Source organism: Scardinius erythrophthalmus (assembly GCF_964197995.2).
Source record: "Scardinius erythrophthalmus genome assembly, chromosome: 10".
NCBI lineage: Eukaryota > Metazoa > Chordata > Actinopteri > Cypriniformes > Leuciscidae > Scardinius > Scardinius erythrophthalmus.
The window spans coordinates 29,717,200-29,735,423 of NC_138230.1; the positions used below are offsets into that span (position 1 = coordinate 29,717,200).

The 18,224-nt window shown below is 37.6% G+C and overlaps 1 protein-coding gene across 1 annotated transcript; it reads left to right on the top strand.

Moving 5' to 3' along the window:
• The first annotated feature begins 1,430 nt into the window (after positions 1-1,430).
• Positions 1,431-18,086, top strand: ncaldb (neurocalcin delta b). Its single transcript, XM_081377264.1, has 4 exons — positions 1,431-1,597; positions 12,337-12,733; positions 14,208-14,313; positions 15,831-18,086. The coding sequence occupies exons 2-4, from the start codon at positions 12,356-12,358 to the stop codon at positions 15,923-15,925; spliced, it is 579 nt and encodes a 192-aa protein (XP_081233390.1). The 5' UTR covers positions 1,431-1,597; positions 12,337-12,355; the 3' UTR covers positions 15,926-18,086.
• Positions 18,087-18,224: the final 138 nt, after the last annotated feature.

An 18,224-nucleotide genomic window follows, 5' to 3' on the forward strand; every position in this document is an offset into this window, starting at 1 on the left:
ATCAACATTTGACATCAAAGTTGATACTTAAATGAAACAAAACAGAACTCAATTAAGTCTCCTGAGCTATGTGACAGAACAACCTCTAAGCAATATCAACACCAAGGGTCACCGTGATTTTCTAAGTCAGACGTGTTCCTGGATCAACATATTTTGATTCCCCATACCCCATATATTACATAAACCTAACCCTTACCCATATCTAAACTCAGAAGGAAATGATAGGTGAATAACACTGATGTAGAAGCACCTAACCCTGGTTGTAAGCCTAAACTTGACATAAACTGTAAACTTCAAATCTAACTGGTTGATCGGGATGTTGTTCCAGGATCAACAATGATGTTGATCCAGGGACATGTTGTATTTGTTTTTGGTGAAATAAAGTTCACCCAACATTAAGACATGATCATGCAGATGAAGGTAAATACATCAGCAGCACTGGTTATAATAGTATTATGACATATTATGTTTCACGGATTGCGAATGCAAATCACACTGTGGATGTCTGTGTGAGATGTCATCGCCTGTATTTTGCATGTGCACCCGTGTTTTGTTGTCATGCATTCTGGGTTTGATTTGAGTGCCCGTGCAGATAGCAGCCCTGCAGATGACTGACTCAGCATGTAGCCTTAAAATGTGTTTGTTCGTTAAGGCTAATGAAGGAGACTTTGACTTCCCTTTAATCTGCTTAAGTAAAGCATGGCCTCCAATGTGAGGGACGTCTGCTCTTAACGCTAACGCTCTCCACCTGTCCTGTGCATCTCACTGTGATCATAACAACAAAGTCATTGCAGAGCAAAGACTGCTTTTTTTCATGAAGAAAAAAAACACAAAACATTGTATTGCAACAAGTGATGAGAAAGCTTTCGTGATGTGTCTTTCTGAAAGCTGATGTGTGTGTGTGTGTGTGTGTGTGTGTGTGTGTGTGTGTGTGTGTGTGTGTGTGTGTTTATTGTAACAATTATAGTCTACAAACAATTGTCTATGATTTTGACATTTTCCACCACTAAATGTTACAATTAAATACGCTAAATGAATCAAATTAAAACATAAAACCAGGTAGGGTTACAAATTTAAGTTGCCTATAATTTAAGCCTAATTTAAGTTGCCTCTCAGTATAGGGACTGGCTAGTTTGGGGGAAATTTTAGTTTTTTAGTTGCAGGGAAGAAAAAAAAACTGTTCTATAACTTTTAATAGAAAGACTGTAAGATTGACTGTATATATATTTTATTTAACTAAGTTTGAAAAGTAATAGCTGTTTTTTATGACATTAAGAAAAAATCAAGAAGTGACAAGGAGCAAGAGTCAATGCTGAGTTCCTGTTGCCAGGGCAACGGTGGCTCTCATAGGCTTTTCAGGCAGGTCATGTGACCAGCAGCTTTGACGTCACTGGGGGAGGCAGTTTGGTGCTCTGAACTAAGCTGCGGGTGAGTCTTGTGGAGTTTTTCGTTGGAGCTGCTGGTTGCATCAAAGCTTGTTCCTGATACCTGTAGCTGCATATCACCACTGAGGCCACACAACGCCTCTTCCCTGCAGAGGTCCCCGGGTTATGGCAATCTAAAATCTCACGGCACAGCAACAGAACAACCACCTGAGGTGAGTTCTGTCCTTTTTCTCCATGCTTTGCTCTTTTTCTTGCAGGTGAAGTCTCAGTGCAGTTATATGGTGGCCATGCACTGATGCACAAGAGGACGAGAACATGAAATTGAAAAGAGACAGCTGAGATTTTTCAGTATCCCATGAGGTTTGGATGACTGGAAGCAAACTGTTGTTTGATACAACAGTTTGAACTATTAGGATGAGGGCATCTCTATCTGGAGAATGAAGGTCACCTGATCTCTCCTTCTTCCACTGAGAAACCTGGAACTGACAACATGCTGGAAGGCGACCGACCTGAGTGAATGTCAGATCATTTGGCTTTGGATAAATCCTGGAACATAAGGCTTAGAGGAGGGAACACTGCATGAGGCTACATCTAAGCTATGCATTTTGAAGTGCCATGGCATGTAGATACTAGAGTTTTTTGAATATCCGAATATGTCTGAACAACATGCTGGGTTCAAATTATATACATGTATAAAGGAAAGTCTCACTGGTCACCAAGTTCACAATTTCAACTTCACAATTTTGAATAACCCTTCAGCTTTTATACGCATGTATGAATTTTAAAAAATGCAAATAGTCCATGTAATTAATACGAGCCCATAAATTGTCATTTAAAAAGTCAGACTATGTCTGTGCAAACATTTTTAAAGCATATGCAAAGGTTACAACGCAGATATAACAGCTCACCTATTGATTCAGTCACATGTATCATGTGAAAGAGGAAATGAGCCTTTTGCTCCAAATGACTAATGACTCTCATTATTGAATGGTTGATCACAATTACACTGAAAAATAGAGAAATATGATATAGTCATTTGTGAAGTATCACTGGGAACTCTGGTGACAAACATGTTCTGAGAACACTTGACAAAACATCTCAGGTTGCAGGAAGTATTTGAGACGCTCTTTTTTTTTCCTTTTGTATTGTTGAGGCATGCACGTAGGTTACACAGTGACGTTAATTTTGCTTGTTTTTTATCTGACTGGCTGTTCAGAAAGCATTCTGCTCAGATAGAGTTTTAACCCACAATCTGTCTAAAAAGACGCAAGTGGGCGCTTGGAAAAATGTGACGGTCTGTAGGGATGTGGAAACAGAGACGCACGGCTTTGTGGGAGAGTTTAGTAAAGCCCCAGAGAGCCGAGGGGGAGAAAAATAAAGAGACAAGGAAATTTAGAAAAGGAGAGGGGAGTGTGTGTTTAAAGAGCTTCCTGTGAAGAGCTGCCGACTCAGAGATGGTATAGGAAGGGAAGAAAGGAGGAAAGAAAGCTGGCGACATCATAGGTCCAACAGGTTGAACTGAAATCGCATCATTTACGTCAAGGTGAACCATTCTGGGTTCCTCAAAGAACAATTAAGTGAACTTAAGAACCATTTTCCACTTTAAAAACCTTTTGTGCAATGGAAAGTTTCCATGGATGTTAAAGTTTCTTCATGGAATTATAGATGCCATTAAAGAACAGCTGTGTAACAGCAGTGTCCTGTTGTTTGACTTGCTTTAAAACTATCTTAAACAAAACTTTGCAAATTCTAGTAGAATTATTTCAAATATTAGTGACTACATAGAATACTTGTATTGTAAAAAATAAATAAATATTGAAGTGAACAGCGAAAAGAGTCTTTAAAAATGCTGAAAAACAAAGGACATATTATTTGTGTGTAAGATGTGTAGTATACGCTTGAAGGCAAACATGGATAATAAAAGTTTAATCTCTAGCATATAGACTGACTGTATAGATAACATAGGTTTGGTATCAGAGCATTATGACCAGTGCTGTGCATTAATGTCTTCTGTTTAGTTGTGCACTTTATGGCAGTGCAAATATAGACCTGGTGGCTACAGAGTCCATCTTCTCTGAGTTTCAGCTTCAGTATAATCATGGTAAAAGCATATACTGTGACTTGTCTCTCTTATAAAATGCTTCATCTCCTTAACATCTTTAAGAGCTTTTGAGTCGCAGTGGACTGTGATGCCCAGTGCAATGTGTTGCCCACAGTGTTTAGATTGACTTGTGAGGATTGTGTGTATTTTTAATGAGACTGAGGCTAGTTATTATTGTAATGTAAGTGACAGCAGCTGAGAACAGTAATAGCACATTGTAATGAGAAGTGGTGTTGAGCCATAGTGCTTTCACGCTTGAGTTCATCTACATTCAATTTGTAAGCATTGAGGCTGTGATATAAAAGCATTTCCAGTTTGTTGACATGTCCTGTCACAATTGCTGTAATTGGACCATGATTTAAAACTGCAAATGGTATGAAAAAAATGTTTCCAAAAATAGGCACTTTGCAAATATTTAAGTTAAGAGCATGTGCTCGAATTGTCGAGCATGTCTCACGATGGCGGTTAGGGCCGTTCTCACAGATGGATGGAGGATTGTGTCGAGGTCAAGCAAGGATAGTTTACAAGCAGTTAAAGCTTTTAGATTGATTGTTGAACGTTTACATTTGAACTGGACAAACATGTTTAACGTCAAAAGTCTGGGTATTAATCTAAATTTGCTGTGTCTTCTGACAGGAAATATGGACCTTAACGACCTCGGCACTGGTATAAAAAAAATGTCAGCCTAGGGTGTGTGATATTTATAACTACTTTCAAGTACATTCACTGAATTTTTCTCAGGCAAGCGAGACATTTATATGGTAATTTTACTCTAGCTTTCAACTGCTTGTACTTTTATACGCAACCATTATTGGAATGGAATGGTTTATACGCAACCATTATTCCAAATGCCACACTCTTATTTCATAGTGTTTTAAAACCAATTTGTGAAGGCAAAGATCTCAGCAGAGGTCACGCCTTGAGAGAGAAAGTCACCATTTTTAACCTAGCCCTGCAAATCCTCATATTACGGTCACTGACTTTCTACATCCATGCAGAATCCCAGCTTATTTTAGAAAGTTTTACTCATTGAATTGTGATGGATTTATTTTATGTTGCATATTTTATTTCATATTTAATATTGGGCGATCCTGAGGTTGCAGATTAATGCAGACTCAGCAGTGAAAAATGTCTTGATGTATGCATGACTCAAAATTTGATTTTGACTTAGAAAAGCACATTGTTGTGTTTTACGCATTACCAGTGGATTCCATAACGTATACATGCTGTGCTTTCTTTATCACCAAGTCCTGGTATAAGATATTTAGTGGTCCTTACATAACAGACATGAGTCTATATTTATATCCTACTGCTTCAGATTAGCCCAACAGAACCTTGAGTTAATCCTTCAGGTACAAGGAGAGAGAGAGAGAGAGAGAGAGAGAGAGAGAGAGAGAGAGAGAGAGAGAGAGAGAGAGAGAGAAAGAGAGAGAGAGAGAGATTTTGAAGCAGATTTGTTGGCTAGTTAGCTGAAGAAAATTAAACTATGTGTAGTTAAAAGAAAGTGTTTGATGCGTGTTCTTTGCAGTCAATGCAAAGACTCCTGCTAGCAAATTTCACATTTAATATCTCCAGAAACCCAATATTTGTATTTATAGACTGCATCACTTAATAATATGGCCAGATCTTGCTAAGTAATTCAAGTGACTGTTATAAGGAATGGGTCATTGAATCTTTGACTCAACCGATTTATTCAAAAATATGGATTCATTCAGAAATGAAACCACATTCTGCAATAATCGTATCTAACTTAACTTTAAAAACTAAAAACGTATTTTTATTGCTAATTCTATTTCTTAATACATTTTTTGTTTTATTTAACCTTTAACTATTCATCTTTATCATCTGGACCTAAATGTTACAAAATACTGGAACTTAAAGAAGTGAAAATGGAGACTGCCTCCATCAATGTAGCTTCGATGGGGAGCTCTAACAGACCAAACGAGGTCATGATTCAAGGAGGAAGGAACTTAGAGGAGTACGTGGAGGAGCCACCTCGCCGTCTGCAACAACATCACTCTCATGGAGGGGTTTTGGATCAGACTCGATGACAAGATCCGGCTGGTGATGCCACGAGTAAACTCCTGCTGGGCGCTTCGCCCCGTGGGTCGACGGATCTTCTTTTGATGTAGGCGAAGAGAAAGAGGACTCTGTGGCCAGCGTCCAGCCACACTTTAGTCCGTCCCGGATGCAAAGCCTGAGGTCCTGTCTGACCAGGTGTGTGAGCTTGCCACAGCATGGAATATTGGTGGTTATGGATGAGGAAGAAGGGCTGGTCGACTGAGGTAGTGTTTCCCACCCTGCCCACCCACAAAACTTCTCTATCACTAGTCCTTTCCTACACTAATGTGTCTTCATCGCCGCTGGTCCTGGTACACGCTCCACTGAAGCCAGCAATTCCCTTGGCTCCGCTGGCTCCCTTCAGCCCCTCAGCTCCACCATCAGCCCGGCCATGCACCCCTGATCTGCCTTGTGGCTTCCTGTCCTCATCTCTGCCCTGGCATGAGGAGTCCTGGGCTCTGCCTCATCCCTCTGAGCCCTCAGTTCCACCTCGGCCTATCAACCAATCAGCTTCCCCTCGGCTCCACCAGGAACGTTTTCCTTCTGGCTCCACTGGGCTCCCTTGTCCCACTTGCTCCGACCTGGTCAGTCGTCGCTCCACCATTGCCACGGACTTCCAGGCTGTCTGCCACAAGCCTCCGGCAACCTGGCTCCACTTCAGCCGCTCGTCACCGGGACTCTGCCTTGGCCTCCCAGTCTCACCGGATCTCTTGGTCCCACGGACTCAGCCTGGGCCTCTATATCCTACCACCAACTACAACCTTGGCTCTTCCCTCCATCACTGCCGCCGTGGATCGCCTCACTGCCTCATGGCCATCTCCTGGGTCGTTCTGAGGCTGTCCATTCCTCCCTGGATCCTACCACCATCCACTCCTCCATGGGCTCTTCCTCCGTCGTCTCTCCCATGGCTCCTCCCACCATCAACTCCTCCATGGCTTCTCTCTTTCTCTGCTCCACCCTGGTTCCTCCGATCTTCTCCCCATTGGTTACCAGCACCTTGCTGGTCCCTCGTCCACCTCCAAAACCTCCACCCTTATTCCCTTCATCTATCCATGCGTTCTGTCACGCGTTCTTGATCTGGCGTTCTGTCACGATCTGTATGTTTAGTTTCATTTTCATGGACATTTTATATGCCTCAGTTACCTGTTTCCTGTGTTTCCTTTTTTCCTAGTTTCCCGCCAGTAATTAGTTGTCATGGACACTCATTCAATAATCATACCTGTTTGTTATTTTGTCATCATCACTGTGTATTTAAGTTCCTCTTTTTGCTCTATTTAGTGGTCCGTTATTGTTGTGTTCTACATGCTGTCACATTGCCTCCCTTCATGTGGATTACTTGTTTGTTTTATTGAATCTTTTGGACTCTTCATCATCATCTTCTGGACCAAAAACTTTACAATTAACACCAAACATTATTAAATTTTTATTATATTGAATGAATCAAACACGGCATTAGCATTTTACATGTTTTTCAGTAAAAATGATTATACACCATTTAAAAAAAGATTAAAAGCAACAAAAAAAACATATTTTGAACAGACAGGCTGACATGTAAAGACTGTTTTAAATTTAAATTTTATTTATTTATTATTTTGTGAATTATTTCCAAATTTATTCTAAAGTTTACATTTTGAAATCTGTAATACATATCCTAACATGAGGAAACACAGGTGAAACCTGGGCTAAATGGTTATAAATGAGACAAACTGAAACTGATGTGGCATAAATTTGGTGATAAAATGGCACAGATGTAAAGTGCAGATGGAGGTAATCAGTTGCCAGCAGTGAGCCACAGAAACCAACAGTCTTGCAAGGGTTTGGCATAAAATTAATAGCTATATGTGAGATACATGAGATCCGTGAATAAAAAATGTATTGATCCAGATACATTTTCATATTGAGCACGCTGGCTATCATTATGTTAATTCTCACTTGATTTTTCCCCTTGATTTTAATTTGAGCATACACTGAACCTAGCCATGTAAATGCAGCACTGTAGATGACTGCTGATATGTGAAGGAAATTTCCACATTGACTAATGTCACTAGATGTACGCATGATAACTCATAAACAGAAATGCTGTACTTTCTTGCACAGTTAACACAGTGGTGTATTTTGGTGAGCATGGGAAAGAACAAGGAAACTATGAGAGCATTTGATGAATTCATTTCATAGAACCCTCACAAAGATGAATACAGCACTGACATTTTCCACAGTCACAGTTTCGGAGCTTGTGGTTTGATTCGGTCTCTGTGGTTTTGAGGGGTGGAGGGGAAATAGCAACTTTTCTATCAAACAACACACACCTTCCTGTGTCTTGTTCTGTCATTAAATGCCCACTGTTGAGAGAATGTTAATTTCTATCTCTTTGATGGCTCATGCTTTTGTAAGGCTGTCAACACAAGTCAGATGTCACAAATCGGTTTGGTTTGAACGTCAAACTGAATGTTCTACGTATTCTCTGGTGATCAAAGATGAGAAGGAAAATAGTTGAATTAAATATTTGGCTCCGAGTTCATTCACATATTCATACTTTCTTTCTTTCTTTCTTTCTTTCTTTCTTTCTTTCTTTCTTTCTTTCTTTCTTTCTTTCTTTCTTTCTTTCTTTCTTTCTTTCACACACACACACACACACACACACACACACCACTGCCCTTTGAATGAATGACTGACTGACTGACTGAATGAATGAATGAATGAATCAGTACTTTTGTCTAGTAAAATATCTCAATTAAAAGTATTTATTTAAAACTAGGATACTATGTTCCGTAAAATGTGAAAAGCTTTGAATAAAATATATATGTAAAAAGAAACTAGGATACTATATTATGGGGTAGGCCTATATATACATGAAATAAGTTTATATCCCAATGGCAAACACTGTTATTTTAGTATTATTTCAGTTTGAGTCATTTTGGTTTTGTCATTTTCATTTGTTTTTTATATTTCTACTTTAGTTTTTTTTATTTCCGTTTTAGTTGGTTATTTTAGTACTTAAATTTAAATTTATTTCAGTTAGATGCCAATGCAACATTTCTTTGTTTTTTATCTAATATTAATATTTAATTTGATTAACAACAATGATTTTTAAGTTTTAGTTTTAGTACACAATATTTATATACTGTATAGGCTATATGTATGTATGTATAAATGTATGTATGTATGTATATAAACTGCATATATTTAGTTTGGTGGGTGTGACATGTTCTTGAGTAACTAGTCACCTGTCCTCAGGTCACTGAAGGGACATCTGTGCCTTGTGTCCACCTGTAGCACCACATGGCCAAGCTGTCTGTGGGCCTGCGTTATGTAAGCGTGACGTCACCGAAGTGCTATTGGAGGCTTTAAGAGTCTTAGGGTTAATTTGAGACAGAGATCTTTGAGCTGTTGGCCAAGAACATCAGTGATCCCACGAGCCATTCGGGTTAAGCTCAGGTTCTCAAGAACATGGCTTGTCCTGAGGAGGGATCAGAGGTGATGTCATCAATGATCGAAAAGGCCAAGAGATACCAGACAATAATAGACATGCTATTCTATCTATGTTTCAGAGAATCTAGTTTACTTACATTCTATTGTTTATATTTATCCATAAATACCATTGTTGAATACTGGCACATTTTTGATACAAAGCCAAATGTTGTGTTTCTCTAAGATTAGACTGTCTGTTACCATGACAACGGGTGGAATGTAATATAAATGCCGCATATCCATTAAGCAATTACATTTTGATTGATCACAATGCTTTTATCCATCTGCTCCATCCACAGAAGCGGCATGAAAGTCTGTTGTGGACAAATGGGTCTGTTGTGCTTTGTGTGCTCGGACTGGATGGGTGGAGGTAGTATGTGTGTGTGGTTGAAGGCTCTGGTTTGTAGAGAGAGGTGAGGATGGAGTGTTCAGTTTGGTCAGGCCTTTGAAGATCATGGGAGAATACAGAAATTGTTCAGAAAACAGTTATAGATGTTCGTAAATGGTCTAATGGTACAGTCATGAGTAAGCAGACAAAAAAAATGTAGATGGTGAACACATAAGTCAAAGTTGATTTTTCAAATTGTCAACTTTGATGAAAAAAAAAAAAAACTTTGACAACGCAATACTATTTTTCTCTAGGTTTCCATGGGCACATAATTCAAAGTTAAAATAAAATTAAAATAACCATTTAAAAGTTTGGGGTCAGTAAATTTTTTTTTTATGCTCACTAAGACTGCATTTGATCAAAAATGCTGTAAAAAACAGTGATACTGTAAAATATTATTACAAATTAAAATATAACTGTTTTCTATTTTAATATATCTTAAAATGTCATTTATTCCTGTGATGGCAAAGCTGAATTTTCAGCATCATTTTTGTTATCCAGGATTCTTTGATGAATAGAAAGTTCAAAAGACCAGCATTTCTTTGAAATAGAAATAGAAATCTTTTGTAACATTATGAATGTATTTACTGTCACTTTTGATCAATTCAGTATTTCTTTCCTGAATAGAAGCATTAATTTCTTCAAAAACAAAAATCTTACTTACACCACACATTTGAACAGTAGTGTATTATAAGGGGCCAAGGAAAATGAATATTATGCTAATATCATTATTTTTTCACAGAAATGACCTAAACTGAAAAGAAAACTTTTTGACTGGTATGATTAATATCTTTAAAACTATTTCCTGACAGTAATTTCAAATTCAGATATAGATATTTCACCATTTATGACTGACAGTTTCCCACAAGCACATACTGTAAGTGAGAGAGAAACAGATGTGGGACAGATAAATGTGCACTAAAGTTCAAAGAGTACATTTTTATATTTTTCATTATTTTTTCTCACTTTTTTCATATCATTTTGTTAAATAAAAGATAAATAAACACTATATATAGTGTCGGGCAGGACGGTCACATGCGCTACGTGAGGAGCAGTGAAAGGCAAACTGATGGACTGCTTCCTGTTTACAAGAGGAGTTTCAGTTTCTCAATCTTATAATCTCCCTAGTGTTATTTTTTGTCCCCCATCACTCTCCATCCACTCTCATCTCAGTGGACGTGGATGAGAATAAAGAGTCGTTGTACATGCCATTTGTGTGCCTGACATAAATATTATGCATATATAAAAGTGACTTTTTATTGTGATTACTTAATGCATTGTTAATAGACATTATTTTAATGTTTTTATTCCTTACATCATTATGATTAGGCTGTTTGCAGCTTCTCCTTGCTGTATTAAAATGAACCAGGAAAAAGCAGTGATTTCATAGAATTACCCTGACGTGCTCTCGAGATCATATGTATGTAAGATGGCAGGCACGTGGGTTTTTATAAGAGATTTGCATCAGGAAATGATTTTGGTGCAGCTGCACACACACATAGACACACACTGCAGAAGGTGAAAGCATGCACTGCGGTCTACCAGTGGAAAGTTCAGTTGACAGATGGGAAAAGGAAGAGAAATTTTCGATATGTGGCAGATATGTGTGCTTTGCATACATACTAGTACACATACAACAAGGGGCTCGTACCGTCAGGGTTTAGGCAATGCAACATTGCTGTTTTCTGCTGTGTATGTTTATTGCAGAGCTCGTGAGACTAAAACTGAGAATCTTATATTTGTCTCTAAAAAAGGAGAAATAGACACTTATGAGAAAATTGTTGAGCTATAATATTTGCGAATAGAAAGTCAAATCAGTGATCTGGAAAAATGATAAAAATCTGAGAAACTGCTGATGTAAGAAAAATTTGTTTAGGTAAGCCTTTCTCTGCAAGCATGTCAAAAAATTAAGCCGATCAGATTTCGCTCCCCTTCTGACGTAAGAAGGGAATATTATTATAATATTACCACCCCTTGATCTGCACGTTTCCACCCAAGGCGCCGCCATTTTGGTTTTCGCAAGCGACAACAGTGGCAAAAGTTCAAGCAAAGCATGCAGACGGTTCAGTCGTTGGCTGCACAAACGAGCACAGAACACTATTTGACCAAAAAATGTCACAGCTGCCTTATAAAGACCTCAGGGAACTGTCAACTTGTGTAAAAGTTAAACATGCAAGTCGATGAGATGTGCAAAACAAATGCCTTTTAACAAATGGCAAGAAATCTCCACAACAACTAGCCTACATAAATGTATCCACTAACCATTCAGAAAAGTCCAGGTGCTGTCTAAAGGATGCAACTTCTTCCTGAATCTTCTCTTTGTATGGCTGCACTACACTGGTTATTCCTGAGATTTTGGATGAGTGAGATGAGATTATTATTCGCGTGTTTTGTTGTTGTATCCAAAGCTCGTGTAAAGGATCGGCCGTCGTCTGAACAGAGGCGGGGAGCAGCAGCTCATTTGCATTTAAAGGGACACACACAAAAATGGCGCGTTTTTTCTCACACCCAAAAAGTGTTAGTTCACCCAAAAATTTTAATTCTGTAAGTAATTACTCACCCTTATGTTGTCCAACCCCGTAAGACTTTCGTTCATCTTCGGAACACAAATTAAGATATTTTGATCTGAAGATAAATCTGAGAGCTGGCTCACTCCTTCATAGGCTGCTAGGTAATCGATATCTGCCATCCCAGAAAAGTTAGTAAAGACATCGTTAAAATAGTCCAAGTGACTACAGTGGCTCAACCTTAAGTTTACTATAAATAAAACTATTTATTTTCTTCTGTGTGGGCCTCTGAGTGAGTTTACGTAGTGTAACAGTGCAGCGCTTCTGGGTTGTACGTCAGAATGTAGGCTGAGATAAGCGTATTTACTTTAGAGTAACTTACTGTTAGACATTTAAAAAACAGTTATTCTCTTTTTTCTCTTCTAGTTGAAACCAGACTATCAACATGGGAAAGCAGAACAGCAAACTCCGTCCCGAGGTGATACAGGACCTGCTGGATAACACAGACTTCACCGAGCATGAGATCCAGGAGTGGTACAAGGGCTTCCTGCGGGACTGCCCCAGTGGTGCACTCAGCATGGAAGAATTTAAGAAGATCTACGGCAACTTTTTCCCCTACGGAGACGCGTCAAAATTTGCGGAGCACGTCTTCAGAACCTTCGATGCCAACGGAGATGGAACAATAGATTTCAGAGAGTTTATCATTGCCCTGAGCGTCACGTCACGCGGCCGTTTGGATCAGAAGCTAAAGTGGGCCTTCAGTATGTACGATCTGGATGGCAATGGATACATAAGCAAGGCGGAAATGCTCGAGATTGTACAGGTGTGTGTGAGTTTGTGAGTGTGATTCTGTCACTCTCGGTTGAAACATAACAGACATCTCCTGACAAAGTGAGAAAACCAATTTCCTCCATGTTTAGGTGCTTTTATGCTAAAAAAAAAAAAAAAAAAAAAAACTAGTTAAAACCAGCATATGGTTGGCTGGTCTTCCAGCTGTTCAGCTGGTTGAGCAGGCTCATTTAATAGGGGTTTTGGTGACTTCTTAAGATGGTCAGGCTGGTTTTAGCTGGGAGACCAGCTTGACCAGTTTAAACCAGCTAAGACCAGCCAACCAGCTTGAGCTGTTTTTAGCTGTTTTTTTGTTTTGTTTTTTTTCAGCAGGGAAACAAAAAAGAAAAGACATTCATTTTTAAGTTTAGGCTATCATTTGTGGAGATATAAGTGACTGTCAATAAATAAAGTGAAACCGAAATGTTTAGTAGTGACCATTTAGAGTGTTTGTTTGAGTTTTTGTCCAAACTATATAGACCCAAGGCAAGTTGATTGTCACTCCACTTACAATAAAATCTGATTGGTTTAAAATTCAACTCTCTGATTGAATCAAAACTTTACACTGAAAACTAGCACTTTATGCCTGGTTAGGGCACATTTCAGAGACTGTAGTGTGTCTTTTGAACATAAATGTAGATTGTGCTAGTTTCAATTAATTAGCTGTCAATTTAGCCTCTGTTTTATCACAAACTTATTAAAATAGTGCCTATATTATGAGAAGCTTCATTATCAATCAACCATTGTGTACAAAAACTCGTTTCCTTTGGTTTTTAATACTTACAGAAGATATATTTTCTAACCTTATTTTGTATTTTAATTTATATTTCAGCTATTCCCATTCAGTGAATAAACAAAGCAAATGGATTTGGCTTGTGCCTTATTACCTTGTTTTTTTTATCACAAAAAGTAGGTTACTTCATATAGCAATATGCATTTGTGCATGATGTTTTGCTCAGATAGGGAGAGTTGAGTGCAGCAGGCAATTATTTTTGCCCGTATTTAGGTAAATTTCACGCCGTTGTAGCAGTTGGTGAGATGTGTCAACTTCCTAAGTGCACTCCCTGAATCCGACAGCTGAGTGCACGCAAATGGCTGTAATTTCCTTTTCAATTCATTCAATTACCTGAGAAAAACAGTCGCTATGGTTACTTTGAAATAGTTACGAAGTGATGGCTCCAGTGCCATATCATACCCAGAGTTCTCTAATTTTCTCTAATAAGATTTACAAAAGGCAGCTTTTAGTGCCAGCTTCGCCTGTAACAGCATCATAGGTGCACTCCTAAACCAAAAGCTAGCAAATCCTAACGCAGCATTGCATGTATCTTTCCCAGATAAGACAATCCCATTATGCATTGCATTGCAATCCCATAATGCATCACAATGCATTGCAACGGGTTCAGAATCTTAATATAGATATGCTTGTTAGACTGCTTAGCTAACTGAAATCCTTTGTGTGTCTTCGTCAGGCCATCTATAGGATGGTATCTGCAGTGATGAAGATGCCAGAGGACGAGTCCACGCCTGAGAAACGCACAGAGAAGATCTTCCGCCAGATGGACACAAATCGTGATGGTAAGCTTTCTATCCCCTTGTAAACTAATCATATTAATGAAATAAAAGGCAACTTACTGTAAGTGTACTTTCATGACTGTTTCTTAACACACTGAAGTACACTTAGAATTAAAAAGTGCACTTAGTAATAATGGCAGATTAAAATTTTACTTTAAAGTAGATTTTCATTGAAGATGGATTTCATTCACATAAAGTACAAATCATTGTTTTAATAATATTTTGTCATGATTTAACAAAGTGCACTTGTTTAGATGTGACTAACAATTTTTTAATGCACATGTAAAGTACTTAATCTTAACTTTAAATAACTTTAAGTATACTGCGTGTGTGTGTGTGTGTGTGTGTGTGTGTGTGTGTGTGTGTGTGTGTGTGTGTGTGTGTGTGTGTGTGTGTGTGTGTGTGTGTGTGTGTGTGTGTGTATGTGTGTGTGTAGAGATAGATAGATAGATAGATAGATAGATAGATAGATAGATAGATAGATAGATAGATAGATAGATAGATAGATAGATAGATAGATAGATAGATAGATAGATAGATAGATAGATAGATAGAAAAAATAATGTTGGTTTTAAACTTAAAAAAGTAAATTGGTTGCCTTGACATTTTGAGTTCATTGAAATTAAAACTTTGAGTTAATACGATGATGGAGATTGGTTTAATAAATAGAAACTCAAAATATTATGTTATCTGAACCACATTAACTATCTGAGTTGATTTGAGAAAAGATAAAAAGTTGTGATAATAAATCATGAAATATTTTTACAGTGTATAGATAGATAGATAGATAGATAGATAGATAGATAGATAGATAGATAGATAGATAGATAGATAGATAGATAGATAGATACAAATACAAATACACTATAGTATATTATTATTATGTATATTATTATATTTTGTATATAATTATAGTATATTATTATGTATAAATAGTATATTATAGACCTTATGCACCAGAGAAACGAGGGCGCCGCCATCTTTAGAATATTGTCTTTTAATTTCGTTTTGGCGGTCGCTCTGTAGGCTATATCTCTATGGCATTGCTGTCAAGGAGTAATTAGCTTTTGAAGTGGATTTACTTAATGTGAAGTTAACGAAAGTTATCATGAGGACTGTAATGTTTAAAGCAGATGTCTTAACAAATGTCAGTCGCCCCGGGAATATTCTAAAACGAGCCGTTCATTAATAAACACGCAAAATCACTGTGAAAATACAGACCGGAAGTCATAAGACAATGAGTGGAGCGCTGAAAAGGGGTGGGGCTACATCAGGTCTATACAGTAAAGTCATAAATTCTTGTCAGTACATTTGACAGTACACTAACCATATTTCAAAGTAATTATGAAAACATCACATTTAAAGAGGTACTTAAGTCTGGTATTTTTGAGATTGAGATCTTGCTCAAAAAAATAAATAGCTTTGTCTAAATACATAAGTGCTTTCGAATGGCTAACTTAATCATGCTAACCAGGCAAACACCGGTTATTTTTAACCTTTGACCCTTTGTCCTCCCTCAGGTAAGCTGTCACTCGAAGAGTTTGTAGAGGGAGCAAAGAGCGACCCATCCATCGTGCGACTGTTGCAGTGCGATCCCAGCAGTGCTGGCCAGTGAATCAACAGCGTCTCGCTACTGTCATGACCTCTCTTACACAAGTCTTTTTGTTCGGTCAGAGCCTGGACTCCAAAACTACACCCCTATCTGAGTGTCTGTGGGTTTCCCACTGAACACCAAGCATGGAAACATGCAACTATTTTGTTCCCCACAGACACACATCAGGTAAAGTTCAGAAACTCATATACAGAGGCCATGCACACTAAGAAGCTAGTGTGCATGTGTCTCTCTGTGAATTCCTCACATAAGGCTTTTTAGGCAGTCATGCAAGTGACATCGCATCCTGTTGTAAAATTTTGGTACTGAAATAAACCCCCTCAAAAAGAGCTTTAAAAATTAACAGAGGTTTGAGAGGGAGCTGAAGCAACATTTTCTAAGCATGGGATAATATGACACTTTGTCAAAAATCCCAGATTGCATATGCTTTCTAAACACCAAACTATAGTTTTTTTAAGAATTATTTTTAAGAATTTACTCAATTAAATCATTTCACACACACAATAACTATTGTCATTCCTAGTGTTCCTAGTACGTCAATTCCATTCAGCACACACTGTACATCTATTTAAGAGAGGCGCTTGGGCGACACAGAGTTTTTTTACTTGAAGTTTTTTTTTTTTTTTTCTCAACATTATGATGACAGAGCCTGTGATAGAAATTCTTAAAGGGATGGTTGGGATCTAATTTTGTCACGATGGTGCTCCTTTTATGAGCACCAGTATAATGTATAAAAATACAAATAAAAAAAAATAATTATTACAAATATTTTTTAAACATTAATACTTGATGCATAGGACTGACAATAATAGTTGGAAAATTTCATTTTACAAAGTAATATTTTCATAGGGACAACAATAATATTGATTTTGCTGCTTCAAAAGAGGAAACATGAAAAAGTATTAGCCAAATAAATTGTAGATATACAGTAATTTATGGTGTAACTTGGTGGGTGATAAAAACGTATCACACCACGGAAAATGCTTTTCATTCTGAAACTGCGATTATTGAAATATGACATTTTCTTCTGTTTCAAATAATCATTTGTACAGTAAAAGCATATCTATGTATGACTGTGACAATGAGCAGTGAAGACCACACATTACTATGCACATACACAGCAGACCATGAACCCCTGCAGCATTTATAGCCAGCCAACAGATTCACGTCAGATTTCTAGCACACTTTCTGCTCTATCCAGACCTTGATTCAGTCAATGTTCTGCCCACACCATCAACAAAATACTACATGTTAGCATTAGCAACATGCTAACGCCAATTCAAATTTGACTGAATCTTGGCCATAGTATTTTATTTTTATATCCTGGGTAAAATAACAGCTCAAATCATTTTGCACATAATACATGTGGGTCAAACTGAATGTATTCTCTGCATTTTCATTCTGTACATTTTAAGATGAATATGCGTGTATGTGGTATGTATGTACAGTATGTGGTGCTTTTTGAGTACTCGTGTGTTTATCCAGTGTTTGTCTATGCACACATTTTGGTCAGGACATGTGAGCATTCTGTCGGTGACATGACTATGGAGAGACAATTGGAGCGTATTGGACAGAATATTAATGTGTATGAATATGTCTGCACATCCTCAGGGTTAGAAGTGACTGTGTTTTAAAATGGATATGCTTTTTGTGTGATGCAAATCTACCGTCCATTTATAAATACACAAACACTCGCTCACAAGCAAATCACATCTTATTTGAGGCCATGTGTATGATGGATAGCCATCAGAAACTCTCTGTGGTTTCCACTGAATTTGCTGTGAAGTCAAGGTTGTAATGATCAAACGTTCTTCAGCCACATGCTGATCAGAACGAATCGTGAAGGAGCTTGAATTTAAAATTAATAACAAAAGGAAAAAAAATTTGTTGTTTTTTCATGTTTGTAGATTCTCCTTCATTAAAAAAAAAATGTATTTAGCATCTGGCATTCTAAACCGCACAAGACAGCAACATGTGGTCAAGTGCCAAACACAGATAAATATATATATGGCAAAACAAACAGTGTTCTATCACTTTATGCTGTACAACTGTTATCTGTCAAACTAAATGTTTGTCATTATCATTTTGTAGATTTTATATGGTAACCTGTACATTGTGTGAGTGTAGATATTATAAACACAGGCGTCTGTTTTGGTTATATCATAAATAAAAATATTAAAGAAAGAAAATGTTTCGGTGTCTTGCATGAACATCACTTTTAAACCCAAACTTCTAGTGTGAAATTCTCATTAACATAGGGTTAAAAGTTGCCATAACATCAGGGTTAATTGTAGTATGAAAA